This window comes from Sitophilus oryzae, unplaced genomic scaffold, assembly GCF_002938485.1.
Source record: "Sitophilus oryzae breed Bouriz unplaced genomic scaffold, Soryzae_2.0 scaffold_2008_pilon_pilon, whole genome shotgun sequence".
NCBI classification, from domain to species: Eukaryota; Metazoa; Arthropoda; class Insecta; order Coleoptera; family Curculionidae; genus Sitophilus; species Sitophilus oryzae.
The window spans coordinates 1,996,662-2,019,466 of record NW_022146734.1 but is presented as its reverse complement, the minus strand read 5'-3'; the positions used below and the strand labels follow the sequence as shown (position 1 = coordinate 2,019,466).

The window sequence follows — 22,805 nt, the reverse complement described above, 5'->3', positions numbered from 1 at the left end:
AAATTACTGAATAGGGAGTCGTTACTGAACAGTGGGGAAACACTGTTCTAAAACAATTAACTGAACGAAATCTCTTCTTATCACCAACCTTATAACGCATTGCTGTAATTATTTTTTTTCTTTTACAATAGAACACTACAAAAAAAATAAAACACTAAATCACCACAATACACCAAAGCATTTTTACTTTTACACTGGACGCGCGTTTCGCTAACCATGTTAGCATCATCAGCAGATGATTATAAACTAAAGTACAATCTACAACAAAGATCTAGCCATCCGAGTCAGAACCCACCGAGCATAACAGTTAGATTTCCGCCACTAGAGTAGTAGGAACAAAGAACTTGAAGGAATTGGACCGTTGTCTCTGTTCATACTATCTTTACATTTATTAATTATGATGCTTTCATATGCATCTAATTGCCTGTAATTTGAGACTTGTTTAAGTAATTTTAAGTAATCAACTGTAATGGAACACTATGTAATCAGACACAGTAAGTGCAATTCTCATAGCTATTTTTATCGATACTTAATAATAATAATAAAAAACGGCGTCCAGTTGGCTTTACATATTAAATGACAGCGATTTTTATTTCATAGCCATCGCCGACGCCGCGCCGTTTTCTTTTTCGATCATACGGTATATTGGGCGTAGAACAAGGGTATTCCAAATGGACTGCAGCTAGCGATGCGCAAATTCAAGATCAAGACTAAGTCCGTGGCCCAACAATCAACATAAAGTTGGTAGCGTAGCATCGGTAGGGCGGAGAGGAGTGAGTGTGGGGCCACTCCGGTATGCTTTACTGTATTTGAACTAGCGATGGGAACTATCGAATAAATTAGACTATCGAATGGTTACTGAATGAATGATTTCAACTATCGAATGGTTTTATTCGAATAAAATCATTCATTCATTTGTATACTAAAGCATATGTGACAACCTCGCCGTACGACTAAATGGTTATCGTTGCGCCACGACTATCGAATGCTTTTGATAAATGAAATTTAGTATTCGTTTGATTTTTGTGTGCGTCAGTGCATTATTAGTTCTTCCAAATTTTTATAACTTCGCCTTGTAAATACTATGCTATTTTTGCGTTTATTAAAATATTTAAAATACTAAAATAGTCGTTTTTTTTAAATTGACGATTGTGTGCGAAGTGGTCAAAATTTTTCCGAAAATTTGTGTGATTTTCCGTAGCCCGATCTTTCAATTATTTAATTTTATATGGTATATTATGGTTAGGTTAGATTGCATTTTTTTAAGGGAAATTTTGAGAAGTAGCAATTTTTAACAGAGATGAGATGAACTTACAATTAATTTTAAAAATACATATTTGTATTTTAGATATTTTAATAATATGAATTAGTTGAACTTAATAATCACATTAAAGTAATGTGGTTAAGTAAATTGTTGTCGAACTCAAATTTTGGGGTGAGAAAATTAAATTAAAAGTTTTACACGTGCCAATTTAAAAAAAAGTTAACAATGTTTGTATTTTGTTTATGCTAATTCTTTTACATGTAGTTTTTTGCTACGAAATATTTCATTTATGTTTTAAAGTAAATGCCAGCAAAAGTAAATATTATTTTTAAATAATAATATAAAATAATAAATAATTTTGATTTCTAATTTTTTATTTATATTTTCCTTCCATTACACTGCATGCTTAGAAAATTAATAAATGTTTATATTTCATGATTTTAAAATTTGTTGTTAATATAACAAATTAGTTCTGTAATTATTATTATTTAATAAACCAACGTTGCCATTTAGAGACTATATTATTTTTAAATAGGATCGAATATAAATACTTTTGACTTCTATTTGTTGTTTATATTTTGCTACTACTTAAAACAAATGTTTATATTATTAAATGATTGTAAATTTTGTTGTTAATAGGTATAATTATAACTGTTATTATTATTTATTAAACCAGTCTTTGCTTAAAAACATTAAAAATCATTTTCCTACATCCAAAATAAAAAGTATTATTGCAGTGTAACAACAGAATATTAATAAAAAAATGCAAAACATATAAACATACTATCCCTAACTAACTAATGCTAAAGAATAATATTCTTTGCTAATACCAACTAATACAAATATATGGCAACAGCGCCCTTCATAATATATTTTCTGTGTAAATACTAGCACCTCAATAACTCAATAAAAAAAATAATGTGTCCTTATCTTTATTTGACTCCCCAAAAAATCAAAGATGCCGGCTTCTTTCATAGCATTGCCACCGACCGCTGTCGGGTTTCTAGGAAAGAAACCTATGTCGCCGGACGACAACTAAAATCCAGTTTATATTTTATTAAAATCGATCCTGACGAATAAATGAATTTTATAAATGAATGGTTTTTGCTGCCGAATTACTAGAATACAATATTTCAAGGCAGATGACGCATCTATTCGATAATTTTTATTCGAATAGTTTTCGACGAATGTTTTCTTACTAGCTATCGAATTATTCGAATGAATTGCAACTATCGAATGTTTCGATAGTATTCATTCGATAGTTCCCACTACTAATTTGATTCTTCTTCGCGGTCCTCTCCATTCTACGCTACGCTGTACGCCTTATGTGGACCCACGCATCAAGACTCCCTTGGAATCTTGGTAATGACATTCTTTCAACCTGCTATTTTAGTTATTCATCATATCTATCCGTTTCTTGTTTTTGTTTAAATATGTCAGAGGTTAAATTTAAATTTATAAGTAAAGGCGCGAAAAGTCAGACGCTAAATTGATTTGCGTGGTAGATAGAAACTTAGAAAACTACTTCTGTTGGTCAGCATGCGATAAAGCAACTAATCGCGAAGCACTTCTCACGCTTGCGTAGTTCAAAGCGGTTGAGCGAAAAGGACCGACTTATGTGGATTTTGTTCCATCTCAAAAACTTGACTTCAATTTCTGTTCCTTACTATTAGTTACTATGTCAAAATTTATAAAATTTTATACTGAATTTAAGTATGTAATAAAAAATGGGGTGCCCTAGAGATTGTAGTTCCCCCTTAGATATTGTAGTTCTTTCGAAACTTCTAATGCACGCTGAGCCTGAGACACCCTGTACTTGATTAACAGATGGCGATATCGGGGATGGAAGAAATATACAAACCGTGCGACTGCGTAAAAATAAATGCAAATTATTCCATGAATATTCAAGAGATTCGGGCAGTTTGCGCTGATTAACCCGAGGTCCGAGCCCATTCAAGAAAGAACCAGTTCAGAGTCGGTTGCACAAACAGAAATAAAACGGCAAAAACAGTATTAATTATTAATAATTTCAGTACGAAAGAAATTGCAGCACCGCCAGAAGAAATGCTGCCGCCAAGTATGGCCGTAAAAAGGCATGATATGCGGTCTACGACCATAAGTAACATTTTTCAAGAAAAACCATACATACTCGTACTTCGTGTTCGATTATGTATTACCTAAACTCGGGGCTGCATAGAACATTTCAAATATTTTTCCTTTTTTTGCAGAGTAAAAATATGCGGTTTGTGTGTCGCGATGAAATTGATTTTTAAATGTTATTTTAGCTTCATAGACGCGTATTCGTCACTCGTTTGGAGTACGCCTGGTTGCTACTGCCATGCAAAACTGTGGATCTCGGACGGAGCTGTAGCTGTAGCTGTAGCGGCGCACGGTGGAAAGACCCAATATAAAATGTTGGACATTGACTTAAAAATAAAATTTTAAATTAAATAATTTTGGTAGAAGGTTTGAATTACTTAAAGTCCAGACCGTTATATTTTATTCAACTCAAAAAAATATTTTTAATTATATGTCTGTTTGAAAAGTTTCAAATGAAGATATTACACTGACTTAATTATGGTATTCATTTCTTGTGAAACAACCTAGTTTTATAAAAACTGGCAAAGACATTAATAATTTTTTTTAACCATACATATTAGTGCAAACGATTGTTTTCACTTTAAAATAAAAGATATATATAGTCACAAAAGTTTGGGAGAACAATTGTATATAAGAGACACATAAACATTTTTTTGCTGCCAAATACTATATTTAGTAGCAAAAAAATGTGTATGTAGAAAAATAAAAAAATGGCCAAAGTTGGCCAAGACTTTATATATATCACAAGGTAGATTAAGCCTTTCTAATAACGAAACTAATTTAACATCTTGCCCCAGCTTGCCCCCCTCTAAAAATTTCCATTTAATATATTACTAATACATGTTATACTAAAATCAAAAACCTTTTCAATTCCAATAAATTAATTTAAAATTTTTAGAGTCAAATTATCTTTATTTTTTTATAAATTTATTAATATTTAATTATTAATTGGATAAATACAAAATGACGCTAAAATCAAAAACAGATACAGGGTGCTACAAATATATGGAAAACTTATAAACTATTGGAAAAAGAAAGAGGGTTAAAGTGCAGTGTTGAGGTTTTTGTTTGTAATAAAAATATTCTAGTGCGTTGATTTATGTTATATTCTTTGCTTATAATAAAGTTATTGTACAGGGTGTCCCACTAAGAATAGCTCTCGGCTATATCTCGGAAAGTATTAGCCGTGAGGCTTGCGGAAAAAAAATATTCATAACTAAAGAGACCATGAGAAAATGCTGGAAATTATTTTCAAATTTGTAGAATGGCCGCTAGAGGGCGCAACTGCTATAAAAAAATAAGAAAATGGAGTTTTTACACAACTTTGCCTAGATAAGGGGTACTATAAATAATAGCTTCATAATCTTCAGTAAATTCTGAATATTTTTTGGTAGAACCATTTTCCCCTATCTGCCAAAATAAAGTGGTGGGGGGACTGGATGGACGGAATCAAAAACCAAACCAAACCAAACTAACGGGGGCTCGTTTAAAATACCGTTTCTTACTCTATATTATACCATATAAACAATAATAGTAAGCATTTGAACGTAGATGCTAGGGGGCGCTGTCTTACAAATTAACAAACATTGCGCGTTTTTTCAAAAAAAAATAAATGCGATGGTATATGTAATTTTAGCTGATAGTAAAGAGTAATGAAAGCTTAAAAAGTCAGTGAAAACCGCATCTTCATATCTTCTTTCAAATCGAAGATATTAGCAAAATTATATTAAATAGGAAAATATATGTAAGCCCTTAATTACCATATTTTTATAACACGGTATCAGTAGTCTTAGATTTCAGTGGTAAAATCATCAAAACTAAAACATTCCACGACAGTTTGGCAAAGTTTATAAGCATTTAAAAATTGTAAGATTTTTCCAAAACATACTATATTTTTAGGTTACCCTGTAGATGGTTTGTAATGAGCCAACCACTTTCTTTCATTAAAATTTAAAATTGTTCTGTTTATACATTATTACGGTATATAAAAATCATTTTTTCGTCTTTTGGATTAAAAGTGTTGAGAAGAAAACCTCATGTCCAACCGCTCCCATAAGCTCGTTCCACTGTGCGGCGCTGCTTGCAAGCTAAGCTACATGACGCCGGGCTACGTCGCGCGTCGAAACAAAATACGTAGTGACAATATACCATCCTGGACACTTCATCTAAGTGGTCTGTATTTTATTGCATGCGATCTTTGAATAAGAAGACTAAGGAAGGAGCATAATGCTATCCATGTATTCATGCATGGTGGGCGGAAAAAGCGCCATAAAAGCACTCTAGGGTGGGGATCCTTGACAGTTCTGTTTGACGATTCATTTGACACATTTGAATTTGATTTGAAATTTTGTGGATTTGTCAGTCTTTACGGAGCTTATTTTATGTTATTTATTATTTATTCTACTACTGATAGTTGTATAAAGGTAGTAAATCTAGATGGAAATTGTGGCAGAACTTAAATTAACAGTGACACTATCGCGATTTATCGAAAAAGACTCTAAAATAGTTGGTTGTGTAGATCTCGGCAAAAATTGAGTGAAATAATGGAACAACTTTTCGCTAGTAAGTGACTATATAATATACATACGTGTAGCAAACCGATCATTTATGAAATTCACTTTAATTAACTAAATTATATATTTTTCTTGCATTTTAGCTTTTATTTATTACTTGTCAAAGATTAGATGTCAAAATTTAGATACGTTAATTTGACTTACCTGCTTCAGTAGCGTATCGGATGTTTGTGGTAATAAATACTTATTATAACTTATCTATTTTTATTAGAATTATATATTTTTATAACAATTTTAATAACTACCAACATTTATTCACAACGTAAAATAAAACAACAAATTATTGAGTCTACCCCACGTCTACCCTACATCATAGTTTTATATTTTTTAAATAAAATTAGATCGACACTGATAAACCGGAATTTAAGTCGGCCATATTTGAGGCCCATCGCGGTGTACCTAAGATTTTTTATATGCTCCTTCCTTAGTCTTCTTATTCAAAGCATGCGATAAATGTAAATGACAGAGAGAGTCCAAAATATAAAGCGGTATACAGTGTTGCCTGTCTTTACGTGCGTAGGAACATGTGTGTAGAAAAAAATAAACTATTTTAGAAACTTTTTTAAATAATTAAAATTTATTTGTATCTATCAAAATGGCGAGTACGGTTGCCAGATTGCGGAAATGTACGGCTGCAAAAATATCCATATTTGTATAATAATATCCTTCCTGAATATACAAGAAAAGATGAGAGGTCTTGGAATGAGGTGGCTAATGAAAGAAAATAGACAGGTTAGTACCCTGTCAATTCATGCCACCATAATCCAATCGTGATACAGTAGTAAGTCAAAATAACGTGTTCCTCGTTCCTCGTTGAACGGAATTGTCACAAATGGATGAAAACGTACGCTTGCAATATACGCTTTGTGGACAGGGTTTACTATGACGCTAAGCTACAGAATCTGCACGGCGTATTTTGAAGCCTCTATGAAGCTACACCTCTGTGGCTGTGAACAATAGGCGGGGTTGGCAAAAATCATATTTAAAAAAAATCCAAAAAATTAGATTTCTGTATTTAAATCAGATAAAACAATCTTTAAATTAAATCAGACAAAACATTATTTAAATTGTATTTCCAAATAATTAGGACTTATTTAAATTAAAGTTCTATCCATTTAGGATAGAACTAGGTTAGTAGAAAAGGCAGAGTTACGAAGATTTAACCTAAATGGCTAAATCTTCGTAACTCTGCCTGGTATCGATAACATTAATAATTCTATGGCGTGTGTCATTTTTTCACATCGGTCACCAATATACCGGGTACTTCTCAAAAGTGGCTCACCCCTATAACTTTATTTTTTCAGATAAAAAACGAGATTTGGTATGTGGGTAGATGACATAAGTTCTTTTCGGCCACTTCCTGTTTCACAGGAAATGACTACAACTTTTTATTTTTAAAAATGACACCTTCGATATTTTTATACTTTTTACGATAGAAAATGACACTCTATCACATGTTATCTTTTGACATTTTCGCTTAAAACAAAATTGTATTTTAAATTTCAATCTAGAGGGCTGTATTAAAAACACTGTTTTTTAACCAAGGAGTCTTGGAAAAAAAGATTTGATCGTCTAATGTTTTAGTATCTTGTCCTGGCCGGTTAAAAGATGCCCAAATCGTATTTTTAATAATATCTCAATTTTTTCAAATGGAACGAGAGTGGTTCATTAGCATACTGGGAAAAGGCATTTTTTGCGAACAATTTGGTACCACACACTTGGTATTTCGAGTCAAATTGTCGTTATGAATCGCAGGTCGCAATTTCAAATAAACCAAATTCGAAAATGTCAAAAGTTGACATATGATATGTCAATATATTCAGAATGTCATTTTGTCAAATAAAGTCACAAAATACGGAGGATGTCATTTAAAAATCAAATGTTGTAGTTTCGTCGGTGTCGGTTGTAGTCATTTCTGGTGAAACTGGTATTAACTAGTCATGAGCGAAACTGGTCTTAGTTTTGCGGTCTTGGTCTTGGTCTTGCATGTATTGCAATGATCATTATTGAAACTAAAATAATTTTTCATTTCTATTATCTTTATTTACTTTATACTTAACAACGATTCATAAAGTATCACTGACCGTTATCAAGTGTGAACTAATCTAAATCCTAAAACTACTGATCTTAATTTGTATATTTTTTGTAGTCAGACATGACCACTTATAATTCGTCTGAATCCTTGTTTCAGATACACAAAGCCACAGACGTTTGCGGATTGTATAGGAAACGAATTGCCTCTCGGATGGGAAGAGGCTTTCGATGGACAAATTGGGCCGTACTATATTAATCACATGACCCGTAAGTATTCTTTAATAAATTGTTAACCACGATTCAAATTATGTTATATATTATGACCGTGTATATTATACACCGACCAACAAGAAAACAAACATCTTAAAATGTTAATCTATTTTAAAGTTCAATAAGTATCAGGATATACGACGTTTCGTTTATATTTTCATCAGGGTGGGACTAAGGATTTGATATTGAAGAAAAATGTGGGTCGATTTCGACATAATTGGGGACGAGCTACAGGATGACGCCCTCGACGTTTCGAGCCGATGCCTCTAAATGGACGAAATCATCAGGGTTTTTCTTAATTATTGGTTGATTGAAACCAAACTTGGCACGTTGATAGAGGTACCCGAATGGAGTCCTCAGACAAAGGAACAGACGGACAGACACACAGTGGAACGGCTATATGGGGACGGAGAGACATTGTGATATTTTAGAAAATTTTTATTTATATTTGCATTCATGACAATAAAAACAGATTTTTATACTTGATAACATAATAATTTATATATTTGTTTACTTCTGTTTACAAAATTAATGTTTCTAAACGCCAAACATAGATAATTATAAACTTCAAATCTCAATTCTCCATGTTATTGAATTTTTCATAAAGTCACTTAAAAATCTAAATAAAACATGTACTTACTTGAAAATGCTTTTCACAAATTAACGTTTTTCTGCACATTAGTGTGTAGCATAAAATAAACATATATATCTAAAAAATCTTAATTACTGAGATACAGGGTGGTCAATTTTTCAAAATTTTTTTTTTATTAAAACACTGATGTTATTATATTTGTATACTAGCGTGTACCTACCCGCGACTTCGTTCGCGTCGAATTAATCATTTGTAATGGTGATGATAAAGCAAAGCAAGAATTTCTATTAACATACAAACTGGATAAAATTTTCTCACATTTATGTCAGCATAAGAAAAAATAATATGGCGATATTATTATATAACTTGGTAATATTTGAGGGGTAGTTTCATCTCGTTGGAATTTGACTTTCGAAAAATCCGTTTGCCAAAAATAAGCTTTTTACGTCAAGCAGTTGAAGCAGAATCGTGGTTAAAAAATTACACAACTTTTTGGAACACCATGTATGATTTTTTAAAAAAATTTCAAAGTATGTAAAAAAAACCAAATAAACTATGCTTGTTCAAGCGTTTTCCCGAAAGACCGTTTTTTAAATAACAAATATTGTAATATTTGAGGGGCATTTTCACCCTCTTGGAATTTGAGATTCGAGAAACCCCTCCTTATCGAACCTCTACACCCCACATTAATCCGTTTGCCAAAAATCAGCTTTAAACGTCAAGCAGTTTAAGCAGAATCGTGATTACTCAATGGTCATATTTTATGAAACACCCTGTATAACTTTATAAAAAATCTTAAAATATGTAAAATAACAAAATAAAATATACGTGTTTAAGAGTTTTTCCGAATAACTCACCGGTTTTTAAATAAAAAATATTTTAATATTTGAGGGATAGTTTCACCCCCTTAGAATTCGAGTTTCGAAAAATCCCTTCTTATCGAACCTCTACACCCTAAAGTCAATCTGTTTTCCAAAAATCAGTTTTTTACGTCAAGCTCTTTAAGCAGGATTGTGATTAATCAATGACCAGATTTTTCGAAACACCCGGTATACATTTTTAAAAAATCTTAAAATATGTAAAAAAAGAAAATAAAATATACGTGTTTAAGCGTTTTTTCGGAAACTTGACCGTTTTTTAAATAAAAAATATTGTAATATTTGAGGGGTGGTTTCACCCTCTTCGAACTGGAATTTCGAAAAGTCCCTTCTTATCGAACATCTACACCCTAGAATCAACCTGTATGCCAAAATTGAGCTTCTTACGTTGAGTGGTTTGAGCAGGATCGTGATTAATCAGTATGTCAGTCACTTGAGGATTTTATATATCAAATATAGATATTGCAATGTTTGGAATTAATTCTTAATTTAAAAATGTAACACTCTATATTACATTGTGTTCCAATACCTTCAACATAATAAATAAAAAAGCAATAAATCGCTGAATGTTCATTAGCATTATTACGCACAAGCGGTAAAAATATAAATAAAAAGTTGTACGTAGTTTTAACAGCACATAGTTGTAATACTTAACGTGGGAAAAAAGGAGAGATCAAATTGCAAACGAATAAATAATTCATAAATGAAATAATTATTCTATCGGCGTCTCACTAGAAGCGGATATCGTGTCTTGTCAACATTTAGTTCGTCGTGTTACTACTGATTCTGAAATGTTACCTACGACAAATTTATTAAAAATTAATGTTGTATCTGTCACCACACTTTGAAATGTTATATGTAAATATTTGGTAATATAGGAGTCGTACCTACCGTTTCGTTTTCTTTGAGAGGTTTTTGTGGCATTGGCACTATACAGACCGGACCACCGTAGTAGTAACATAGGCAGAACCGGACGAATTAGCGTATACCCGTCCGCCGCGCGCCGGATAAACAGCAGGCGAAAAAATACGATAAAACAAAAATAGGTAGATATGTGATAAGAATGTTTCAGAATTTGTATTTATTCGTGTTTTAATAGCCTAAACGAATACATAGATTCTCGCGACAGTTCTCGTGTAAAATTTATTTTTTAAGTAAAATAATGGATGTTTACGAAGTTCGTGAGAAAATTCAAATTGTAAAATAGTATTTCCAAAATAGGTCCTATCGGGATATACAAACAATTTTTCCACAAACTTTTGTAAACAGGCCAATTCCATCTTTACCTACTATATCAAGAGTTATTAATAATTTTGAAACACATGAGTGTGTGTCCGCACAAAAACACAAAATGCGTGATGTGTTGATTAATGAAGAACAGGAGTTAAAGCAAGTGTTTGGGGTGGTTTTGTAGCGGAGCATATGATTGGTCCATTATTTATAAAGGGTAATTTAACTGTTGCAAAGTATTTGGACTTGTTACAGCAGCAGATTGTCGCTAGAATTCGTGAGTTATTGGGAGAAAGATTCCACAATGTCTGGTTTCAATAAGATAGTTGCCCTGACCACAATACCCGTATTGTTCAAGAATATTTGAACAATACTTTTCCCAACCTAATTAGTGAACATGGAACTATTTTGTGGCCCGCTACATCACCAGATCTTTCTCCAAATAATTTCTTTTTGTAGGGTTATGTAAAATCCAGGGGCGGGAAAGTGAAATAGCAAAAGCGGTTCCACCGTTTCCACGGAAATCTCAAATAAAATAGTTCCAGCCCTAGCCACTAGGTGGTAGTGCAATTAATTTTTAGGTTAAGAAGTTGCTACTAGTTATTGCCAGATGGCGTTAAATCAGAATTTTTTTTGTAGTTAGCAACGGCCATTGTCATATTATTGTCAAATTCTCAAGAAATATTGTCGTTGTCATAGCACCAATCATAATATTATCAAATAAATGATAAATTAGACAATTCCTTTTGTTTGTGGCCCTAAAAATATAATGTAAGTCTTTTATTTTTGCTTTCATTTAAGTACCTATTTATTATATTTACTCCATTTACAAAACTTTGGGCGTATTACGTTGGTCTTGTTTTATTATAATAAACGATGTTTAAATATTTGACTTATAAATGAAAACTTTAAATAATAAATAATATTTCACATGTTTGGCTTTAATTTTATTTAATAATCGTAGAAATTATACTGTTAAATCTTATTTTTTACACATCACAACGATACTTGTTATTAGTATTGTTGAATTTGTGTAAAAAAATAAGATTTAATAATCAAATTTAATTATTTTAGAGTAAAATTCAATAAATAAGCTCATTTAAAAAGCCCGCACTTCGACCCATTTAAAACAAGCCCTACTCAATAGATGGCGCCACTTCTGTAGGACCATTTTTCAGTATGGCAGAGTCCATTCTTTTTCTAGCTAGGTATATTCTTTGGTAAAATCCAAAGTGGGGGGTATGGTCATAATAGGGCTAATAATCTGGATGAGCTTCAAGTAAAAATATGAGAGGCTTTCCAAACTATTAGCCCTAATATGTTTGCCAATGTCAGACGGGGATTTTTCGACCGCCTAGGCTTCTGTCTAGCACAAGAAGGTGGTCTTTTTGAACACTTGTTATAACTTTTTTTTATTTAGAGTAATATTTTAGTTTTTTTCGGGTTTAGAGAATTTATTTATTTTTAATTTTGGCTTGTAAACACACTCAAATAATAAATATTTAAGTATTTTTATTTTAAATGTTACCTTAAGTGAAAGTAAACACTTAAAATGAAAATAATAAATACTCGGCACTCCTCGCGTCGTATTCCTAGTGTTACGACCGACCCGTCCAAGCACAACTGCAACTGCGTACTGCCTGACCAGCCGACTAGCCGCCGGCAGTGAATCTCTAGTACGAACGCAAATCGGGTAAACGTAAATTCGTCCGGCAACTTGCTATGTTACTAGTAGCCTGGTCTTCTCTGTATATTTATTTATGTTTACACATGTAGAATATAGAATATATCGGAGGGGGTTAACCACTGCGGCCTTATAGATCTATTGTATCTCCCTTTCTTGGGTTATAACTCATCATACCATCTCAGGGCTCTTACAAAAGCCAGTATCTGAGACGGTTTTACCGAGGTTAGTTCTCCATCTCCGATAAGTCGTACCAAAGTTCATGGCACGAATGGTTGTTGTCTCGTCGCACTCAGTGATGAGCTGTTCTGGTGTTTCTCGATTTTTTCCTCAGAATCTGCATTCGCATTGTTTCTTAGCTTTAATCTACTGGAGTGTTCATTGAGGAGATAGTGTTCTCTTAAAAAGCCCGTGACAATTCGAAGATTGATCTTACTTAAATCAAGGGAAATGTTTCATTTTTGTCGGTCGTAGGTTCTGAGAAATTCCTTCGAGTGTGTTAAACCGTTGGAAGATTTTCGTTCCAGGTTACTGGTGGAGTTTTCCAGGTTCTTGAATTCTGCTTTAGGGTGGTTTCCACTTGGGAAGCAGAACGGTGGAGCAGAGCGGAGTGTTGGCTCCTTTTCGCGCTAAATCGTTATCTTTTTCATTGCCTTCTATTCACAATCTAATAAATCTTCTAATTTACAAAAAAAGATCCAAAAAAGTTTTCGAAAAATATACAAAAAAATGTAAAATTTAAGACGTGTTCTTTTATTTTACGTTAGTTAAGTAGGTGATTTTAGTTTTTAGTTAAGATTTTAACCAAATTTGGCACAAAAATACTGTGGCACCCTAGAATCTAGCCATTAGTTTTTGGTGGGGGTGGAGTGTTGGTAAGGGGGTTAAAAATTTTTAAAAATCGTACTCCAAAATTACAGTAGCTAGCGAAACGCCGTTTTTAATTTAAGATTAGGAATAATATTTGCAACAAAATTTGTAATAAATGAAGTCAAATTTTAAGTTAACAATAATTACTACCTGATCACAATTACTTTAAACCAAAATTCTTAAACTGTCTGTATGTGTGTTTTAGATAAAAATAAATTAATTATCAAGAAAGCTTTCCATACATTACAGATACTTGTAATCTAAAAATAGAATTCAGGTACTTATTGATCAATGAATTAATAGAGTCAAATTGTATTTATATTGTTGAAGTTGCTTTATGAAATGTATTTTGGGGATATAAAACTAGTCTTTAACTTGTTATAGAGTCCACACAACTAGAAGATCCTCGACAAGAATGGAGGGCAGTACAAGAAGCTATGTTAAGGGATTACCTGCAAACTGCACAAGATGTTTTAGAAGTAAGTACAAATTGCATTGTTTCTTTCTTGGTTGCAACATTAAGAATAAATGAATAATAATAATAGCCCGTATAACGCCTTGCCAGTGAAAGACAAAAATACCTTAGTAAAAATGTACAGGGTGTCCCACTAAGAATAGCTCTCGACTGTGTCTCGGAAAGTCTGGTCTACTGAAAGAAAATATTTATAACTAAAGAGGCTATGAGAAATTGCTGGAAATTATTTTCAAGTTTGTAAAACGGTCGCTAGAGGGCGCAACTGCTATAGAAAATAGAATTTTTACAGAATTTTGCCTAGATAATGAGTGCTATAAATAATAGCTTCATAATCTTCAGTAAATTTTGATTTTTTTTTGTATTTGAACCATTTCCCCCTATCTGATAAAATAAAGTGGTGGGGGAAGGTTAGATCTGTCTTTATTTAACTGTTAATAACTCCGGACTGGATGATCAGAATCCAACAAACGAGGGCTCGTTTAAAAGAGCTTTTCTTACTCTCTATTATACCATAAAAATAATAGTAATAAGCTTTTGAACGTAGACGCTAGGGGGCGCTGTCCTACAATTTTACAAATATTGCGCCTTTTTTCAAAAACAATAAATACGATAGTATATGTAATTTTAGCTGATTGTAAAGAGTAGTAAAAGCTTAAAGTCAGCGAAAACCGCATCTTGACACCTTCTTTCGAACAGTTCATACCGAAAATATTAGCAAAATAAATAATAAATTACACAAAATAAGCCATTAATTACCTCATTTTTACAACACGGTATCAGTAGCCCCCTTGATTATGCCCATTCTAATAAAAAATGAAATAGAAACAGTTTATTTTAAAATCGACGATATACCAGAATACCATAATACCAGATGTATTAATATCTAATAATTAAGATATTAATAACAGTGAACGATGATTCAGTGAAGTCAGTGTGGTAGGCTTTGAAAAAAAGTTGCTTTTGACGTAATAGTATAAACGTCAAATTGTTATTAGATCAACATTAGATAGTCTTAGCAGCTAAGACTATAAAAATGTTGATCTAATAACAATTTGACGTTTATACTATTATATACTCACTTATTAATTCTTTTCTGTTTCGGAATAAAGATTTAAATCACAAATCATTTTGAAAATTACCTAAATTTTAAGTTTTAAGTCAGCTTTCGAAAAATGACTAAAGCCATTAAAATGAAAATTTAATTAAAAAAGGCCAATTTTTCTATTCCGAAATAATTTTTATCATTATTTTGTCGATTGTTGGACGTGAAAAATATGGAAGTGCGCCCCTGTGCATTCTCCATATACAAACCCGTTTGAAGCCCAGAGGTCACCCGTGTCTCTGGGCACGAGCCATGTCCAAGAATGTCGAACTTACACGAGTTCTTTTTAATTGTCGTAAGATCTCCTCCTTTCGTCCGTTTCCATATATTTTTTCTCCGTTTTGTATTTTAATGCCTCGGTGCTTAATTCCTAATTGGGCACATCTTCGGCTCTGTTCGGATATTTTCGATATCGAAGAATGCCATAAAGTAGTTTTTTCGATGCGTTTTAACTGTACTTTGGTTTCGATGTCGATTTTGGAAAAAGTGTTTATGTTTCCTTGCCTGATTAATGTTTTTACGCGGATTTTTTTTAGATAATAGGGAGAAATACCAACTTAAACTAATATTATTGGACAATATTTTATTGCCCCAAAAAGTCTTCTGGTTATTTCACCACGCTACACAATCAACTATTTTACAGTCTTTTTCGATAAATCGCAATAGGGTCATTTCAAATTTAAGTTTTGCCACTATATTTCCTTCTAGATTTACTATCTCTAAACAACTACCTGTTGTAGAATAATTACTAATAAATCAGTGTCAAAAGAATCGTCAACAGAACTGTCAAGGTTCCCGACCCTAAGTCCCCACCTCCGTCTACTATGCATGGATATAGGTATACATATAGTACGAGCCCTAACAACTATATGTTAGGACAAGGTATTTTTTTGCAATAAAAATAGTGATTTGTTAAAACGACTAAATTTATTTTGTTTATTATTCTAAATTCAAACATTACAATATGATCTAGACAATTTTACTATATTTTTATAACTTTGCAAACAAATCACTTTTGATAATAGCTTATTTTGACAAAATCAAGCCAAATTTGCTGACAACTATATATTGGGACAGCACAACAAGAAATTTGTTTAATACGGAGTTACATCATCGCCTTAACAACTGTCTGAACTCTTAATGGCATTGTATTTACCAAAGATTGGCACATTTGAGGAGAAAAATTATCCCAAATTTCCTGCAGTTTTGTCCGCAAATCAAAAATTGTTCGTTGAGGGTGGTTTCTTAAATATTGCTTCATTTTATGCCACACAGTTTCTATAACAATAAGGATGGGATAGAACTTTTATATTATTATTACCGAACCAATTTTTAGTTGATCTTGCTGAATGGCACGATGCTCCATCTTGTTGGAAAATATAGTCTTCGTTTGGAAACAATTCTTAAGCACTAGGCAAAAGTGAGGTCTCAAGAATATGTTGATATTTTTGGGCGTTAACAGTGCTATCTATAAAATTTAATTTGCCCAAACCTCTTGCTGACATGCAACCCAATCTTTATGAAAGGCTTCTGCTTTATTTCGTATTATTCGTTTTCGATGATCTCCCACGCAAACATCAAATTTATACTCATCGCTAAATATGACCTTATTCCAATCATTTTGTGTCCACGATAATTTAGATTTTGCCCAATTGTAGCGATTTTTTATTTGAATTTCTGTCAGTAGCGGTTTTTCTTTGGCCTAAATAAGAATTTGTATCAATAATCTTCAGGTAATTGATTATCCACACAAAATAAAATTTACCCTGTAAAACCCCAGACCGCATTTGTGGATATATTTTCTGCAACATTCTCTTGATATATTTAAACCAGTTACAGTATTCCATTTAACTGTTACTTCGCGAAGAGTACTTCTTCTCGCAGACTTTTTACTAAATTTCGTAAATCTCTCTTAGATACAACTTTTGGCCTTTCCGAACTTTTACCTCTAACGTCTACGTTGGCAGATTCGCCGTATTTTTTTATTATATTAAAGACCGTGGTTTTTGGAATACTTAAATCATCAGAAATTTTTCGAATTGTTTTTCCCGTACTGTATTGACGATTGATAATTTCGCGTAGTTTTTGATTTGTAGCTTTTCCACGGACCATTACTTTGGATTAAATTAACAAAATTGAAAATTAAAACAAATTAAATTTCTTACAGTAAATCTCACTACTCAAAGTATCGAGTCACTTACAAGCTGTCAATACTGAAGTAAACAGTTTGCGACATTTGTGACGTTTATAGCAAAGCCGCCTATGATGATATTAATTATTTAAAAATACTTGTCCCAACATTTAGTTGTCAGCAAATTTGTCTTTTTATGAACAAAATCCGCTACTGTAAATATGGATTGATTTACAAATTACAGTTGAAGGTTGGAACCTTTGGTGTTACACAGCAAAATAAAAACACTAAATCACCACAATACACCAAATCACTTTTACTTTTACACTGGACGCGCGTTTCGCTAACCATGTTAGCATCATCAGCAGATGATTATAAACTCTAAATTAAACTCAATTAAATTTAAACTTAGTTTATAATCATCTGCTGATGATGCTAACATGGTTAGCGAAACGCGCGTCCTGTGTAAAAGTAAAAGTGTTTTGGTGTATTGTGGTGATTTAGTGTTTTTATTTTGCTTTACAAATTCATAAAAATATTGTCAAGTTGTTTAGGTTATATGGCTATGTTTATATTTAAAGAATTAAACATATATTTTTCAGTCATTTTGAAAAACCAGGGCAATAATTCCATAATATGACCTTGTCCAACATAGGTATAGTTGTTAGGGCTCGTATATAGCATATAGCCTTACACTTAATCGTTAATCTTTTTATTCAATGGCTGCGTTAGTTCAACGGAGACCAATTTGTCAAAATATATATCTTTTAATCAGATTTTTTTATCTTAATGGTTTTTTTTAATAATATTCAAGATTAAATTTGCTTTAAAATTATACACATATTAAATACGGGTAAGGGAATGTGCAGAATCAGCCAAAAAAAAACAGTGTCCGACTTCTGATAACTACCCGGCCGGACACTGGCAAGCGCTGTACTACTACTGACAAAATAACACTTTATCACTTAAAAAAAAATAATTAAAATCATTGGTAGGTTTACGAAAAAAACTGTTATATTTAACGTGAAGCCCCATAACCACACTATCTATTTCATAAAATTTCATTTCCATTCCGTCAATACAGAAAATTTAATCAACAATTTAAACTCAACTTTTTAAACTGTCCGACCACGGGCTAATTCACCCTATTAAATCTATATTTTTTCTTATCGATAGATGTCCCTGGTAAGTTTAACGAACATATTTCATCTTCACGTCGAAATTCTTGTTGTTTTTTTGTTTTTTGAATTATATCGGTAATGCTTTTTTATTGCCTACTTAAAATTCCAAAAGTCGAGTATCAGCTACCGGTGTTGTGTTCTGCCTACTTCATATCTACATCGTGGAAGGTCGACAGACGGAGGGACACAACAAGAGAGACCAGTTATCTCCTATCTCGTTCATTCTACCAATGGCGTTCGAAAAAATATTCTGAAATTTGTTTTTTTTTCCTTCATTATTGTTACACGAATTTCGTGGATCCACTAATTTAAACTCGCGGTAAAAATATGTTTAAATGTGTCTTATCGTAAAAACGTTTTTATTACCGTTGAATATTTTACTCTAAATCTTTTAATTTTTGTTAAATTAAGGAAAGGTATATCACAGCCACCTAGATTTTATCAATTAATAAAGATCTACTGATGCAAATTCATAAAAATGAAAATATCTAGAAAAATCTTCGTCTGAGGGGTAGGCAACCTTAATAGTATTTTGAAGATATATGAATTCTCCATTGAATATTGGAATAATATACTTGGTGTTCCATTTAAAATAAAGGAGGAACTTGCTTTTAAAAGTGACCGTTGTTCAATATTAATTTCGTCTCACCCTGTATAACTTTTCAGGTCAAATTTTAATTTGGTTCCATATACAGTGGTTATTTAAACTAAATATCAGGCTATACAGGATAAATTACAATTTAGGTAGTTTTTATTGAAATTTAAAATGTTTTCTTCATTCTCACAAAGTGTGGAAATATGTCAAAAACCTTATATTTTAGGGATAGGCTTCTTTAATGAAACTCACCTTTATTTTTTTCCTAGAATCCGAAAATCAATTAATATATAGGGGGTTCCGTTACAAAAAGCCCACCTTTGATACGTACCTATTTTTTTTCTGGGGACACCTGTAGAATTTTCTATATTTAAAAAAAATGCTCTAAATTAACCTACATATTTGCTCCCAAAATTTTAATTCGATATAAATTACCGTTCTCCTTGGAGCCTCCGAGTCGTATGAGAGGTGCCACCCTGTACACAATTAACACACAATTATGCAACTAACTATTAATTCGCCAATTAATTTACAATTTAAAACTGACTGCCTGATGCCCGGTGGAGCGCGGGAAGCGCCTTATATACTGTTGCGGCTGCTTCCAGAACTTTCTGTAATTTTCTGTAGCATTCTCCCCCTACCAGTAAATTCTGCTGTCTGACTTGGCTCGTTCCCCGACAGATGTCGCCATACACCTTGACAATATTATCGTTCGTGTTATACCATCGTTTTTCACGAAGTAATTTTGCTAACTTTAAATAACTTGTGGGTTTGGACTTAATTATTAATGTACAGAATGGTACCAAAATAGTAAGCAAACTTCAGTGGGGGATATTACAGATAAAAATAGAAGAAATTTCCTGAACAATAAATCGTCTAAGATGCTTTCTGGGGAAATTGCAGCTCTTGAAAATTTTACAGCCTTCAATCAAAAATGAGAAAAAAACATAGTTATTAAGTGCCTGTATCGAATCATACGAGATATCTGTAGACTTTACACTTTTACCTTAGAACACAGCATGACAGTCCTTCCGGCCAATCACCTGTCCAATTAGTTCTTACCATTTACTTTTGGAAGAGGAGAATACATCACAGTGACAATTGTTTGTTATTTAATTCACAAGTAAAGTAAATAATACTTTCTGTCATTTTTTGTCACAATAAGTAAATCGTACTTTCTGTCATTTTTTGGCATCTTTCTGTCATCCAGGCAGCAGTCTGGAAAACAGTGATTATCATTTTGACTCGCCAGTGCGCAAGATATGTTCACAGTTGATATAAAAGAACACACAATTTCTATATGTATAAAACGAGTCGATAATAATCTAAGAAATAGAACTTCATAGAGATAATAACATTTGATTTGATAAATAAAATCCAAACGACTAGGATGGGCAGGATTTATCTCGGCTCCATGGTGGAAACGTTAGTAAAGCTAGTATGAGAAGAAGTCACTTTAACCGGAGTATGGAGACACTAGGACCACAAGGGTATTGAAAAGGCAGATGAAATGGCTAAACAAGGCTCATCAGTACCATTTATAGGCCCAGAACTCTTCTACGGTACTGCAAAATCAGTCACAAGAATGGTCACAAAATTAAATCTCTAGAATGGTGGACAAAAAGTTCATATTTGACTTGATAAGTAAAGTCAGAAAGACAGTCAAAGCTTTACTAGATCTACTAACATAGGATGAAGCCATGTGCAGTCGGTGTGTGCCTGGCAAATGTGGTTCTTGTTCTTATACTAGGCAATGATAGGTCATTGTCTCCAAGTTGCTAGATTATGAAAAGAATCTTCTAGATAACCTAGAGATCAGAAGAGGACCACAACAGATCTGAAAAGGTGGCAGTAGAACAGACCGATATCCTATATTACGATATTATTGCTTGATCGATAGCCACCTCAATAATCTAATCTATGGGAAGAAATAGTATCAGGAAAAGGAACACCTTCAACTGTCCAAAATTTGATGGTGAAACAGTATCAATTCAGGTCCCTGGACCTTGAACATCCGGCCGTCCGTTTATTGACTAATGGAAGTGATCATATGTATCAATAAATTTATTGTGGTTTGGTATCCTTACGCGTACGTCTATGGCCGGTACTCGCATGCCACGATATCCGCGTTTGTACCGCGGAGGGAGAGAGGGACTGTTCGCTCCGAAGACCTATTAAAAAGGCGACTCGGGGAGGGGTACACATTCGAGAGAGTGCAACGGAGACGGTCGTCGTCGCGAAAGGGCGGCTAGCGGGGCGACGCGGCGGAGGAGAGGAGATTATAAACCGCGCGATGCAGCGGCTACCTGTGTTACGCCGCACGATCTCAGCGGGTCGCTGCATTCCACCGATGACGGCCGAACGGCTCCGAGCCCCACAACATTCCTTTCCGTCGTGTGGAGCGACGTTGCCGGGATACCCCACAGTTGTTTCCTTCATATATATATGATGACTAGAACACATGTTTCTGAGCTTTTTTTCTCCATATTAAGGGGCTATCCTATGCTGGAAACACTGCGACCTGTAACGCCTGTTGTGTTTTTCTCCTTTGTATGTCAGCACCCTGCACCAGGATCTTATGGAGACCTTTGATAGGATGGGAGCATAGTTCCTCCGGTTCTAGCTTTTCTTTCCCCATTTTCCCAGATAGATAGCGCCGCTTGCGTTCTAGTGACACATGTGCTCTGCTTCTTCAAGATCTTTACCGCAAAAACTTCCTTGATACATATTGAGCTTGTTGAGGTGTCATGGAGGGTGTGATATTATTATACTCAATACTCATACTCGACTTGTAATCTGCACTTTACTTCAGAGTATTAGCAGTTCCTTTGAGGTTTTAGAATTAGGTCCTGTGATGAAACCTTGTTGTATATATATATATATATATATATATATATATATATATATATATATATATATATATATATATATATATATATATATATATATATATATAAATTACACTAATTCACCGCACTTCAGTTGAAACACCGGTTCCCATTAGAACACCGAAGTTAAGCGACGTAAGGCGATACTAGTGGATGGACGGGTGACCGGTTCGAAACTGTATCGTGCTGTTGTCCAAGGGAAAAGTGTAAAGTCTATTGATACACACTACTTATTCACGCCGGTTCTAGGCCGGATGAGATCGGATATCTCGTGAGAAAGAATTGATTTAGACACTTCCTAAGTCGGTAGGTCGTTGACCATGATACGGCCGAGGACCGCGGTTCGGATTCCGCGTAAACAAAGTAGGCCCCGTCCAGATTAGCCCTGGCAGCAAAAAGGAGACGTTAACTGAAATCTTTACTTTACTTTTTTGAAAATTATTAGACTTATTAAACGGGATAGAACTGGAAATGTTTCCTAGAGATCAGAAGATGACCACAATAATAGAACTGAAAAGATCGCAGAGGAACAGACCAATAGCGACCTCAAAAATCTAGTCTAGTCTAAATTCTACATACGTTCTATTCATACCTTCCCTCCAATGTATTCTTGGTCTACCTTGTTTTTTTTGTATATTTTGATTCTTGTCTTGTTTTTTAGTAAGCCATTTAGATATTTGTTTTTGAATCCAACGTTCCTCCATCTGGGTATAAAAGCACTAAAAATATATTTTGTTTTGTTTGAGGTGTAGTTTTTAAATAATCCATGTCCAGAATTCTGCAAAATTAATTTTATATTGAATTTGGCAACGTAGCTTTGTGATGCATGCCGTAGATTAGCTGCCTTTAACAGGTTGATGATGGCGAACTAACCACGGGTGTCGGACTTTTTACGAAGAAACGTATACTGTTGCTGCTCACGCTGCGGGTCTAAACTG

The 22,805-nt window shown here is 33.4% G+C and overlaps 1 protein-coding gene across 1 annotated transcript in view; it reads left to right on the top strand.

The window, feature by feature from the left end:
- Positions 1-22,805, top strand: part of LOC115884033 (protein kibra) — a 100,629-nt gene that overhangs the window by 41,202 nt on the left and 36,622 nt on the right. Inside the window, exons 2-3 of the mRNA XM_030902472.1 lie at positions 8,129-8,238; positions 13,880-13,974. Coding sequence (XP_030758332.1) covers positions 8,129-8,238; positions 13,880-13,974 — 205 coding nt within the window. The remainder of the gene's footprint in view (positions 1-8,128; positions 8,239-13,879; positions 13,975-22,805) is intronic.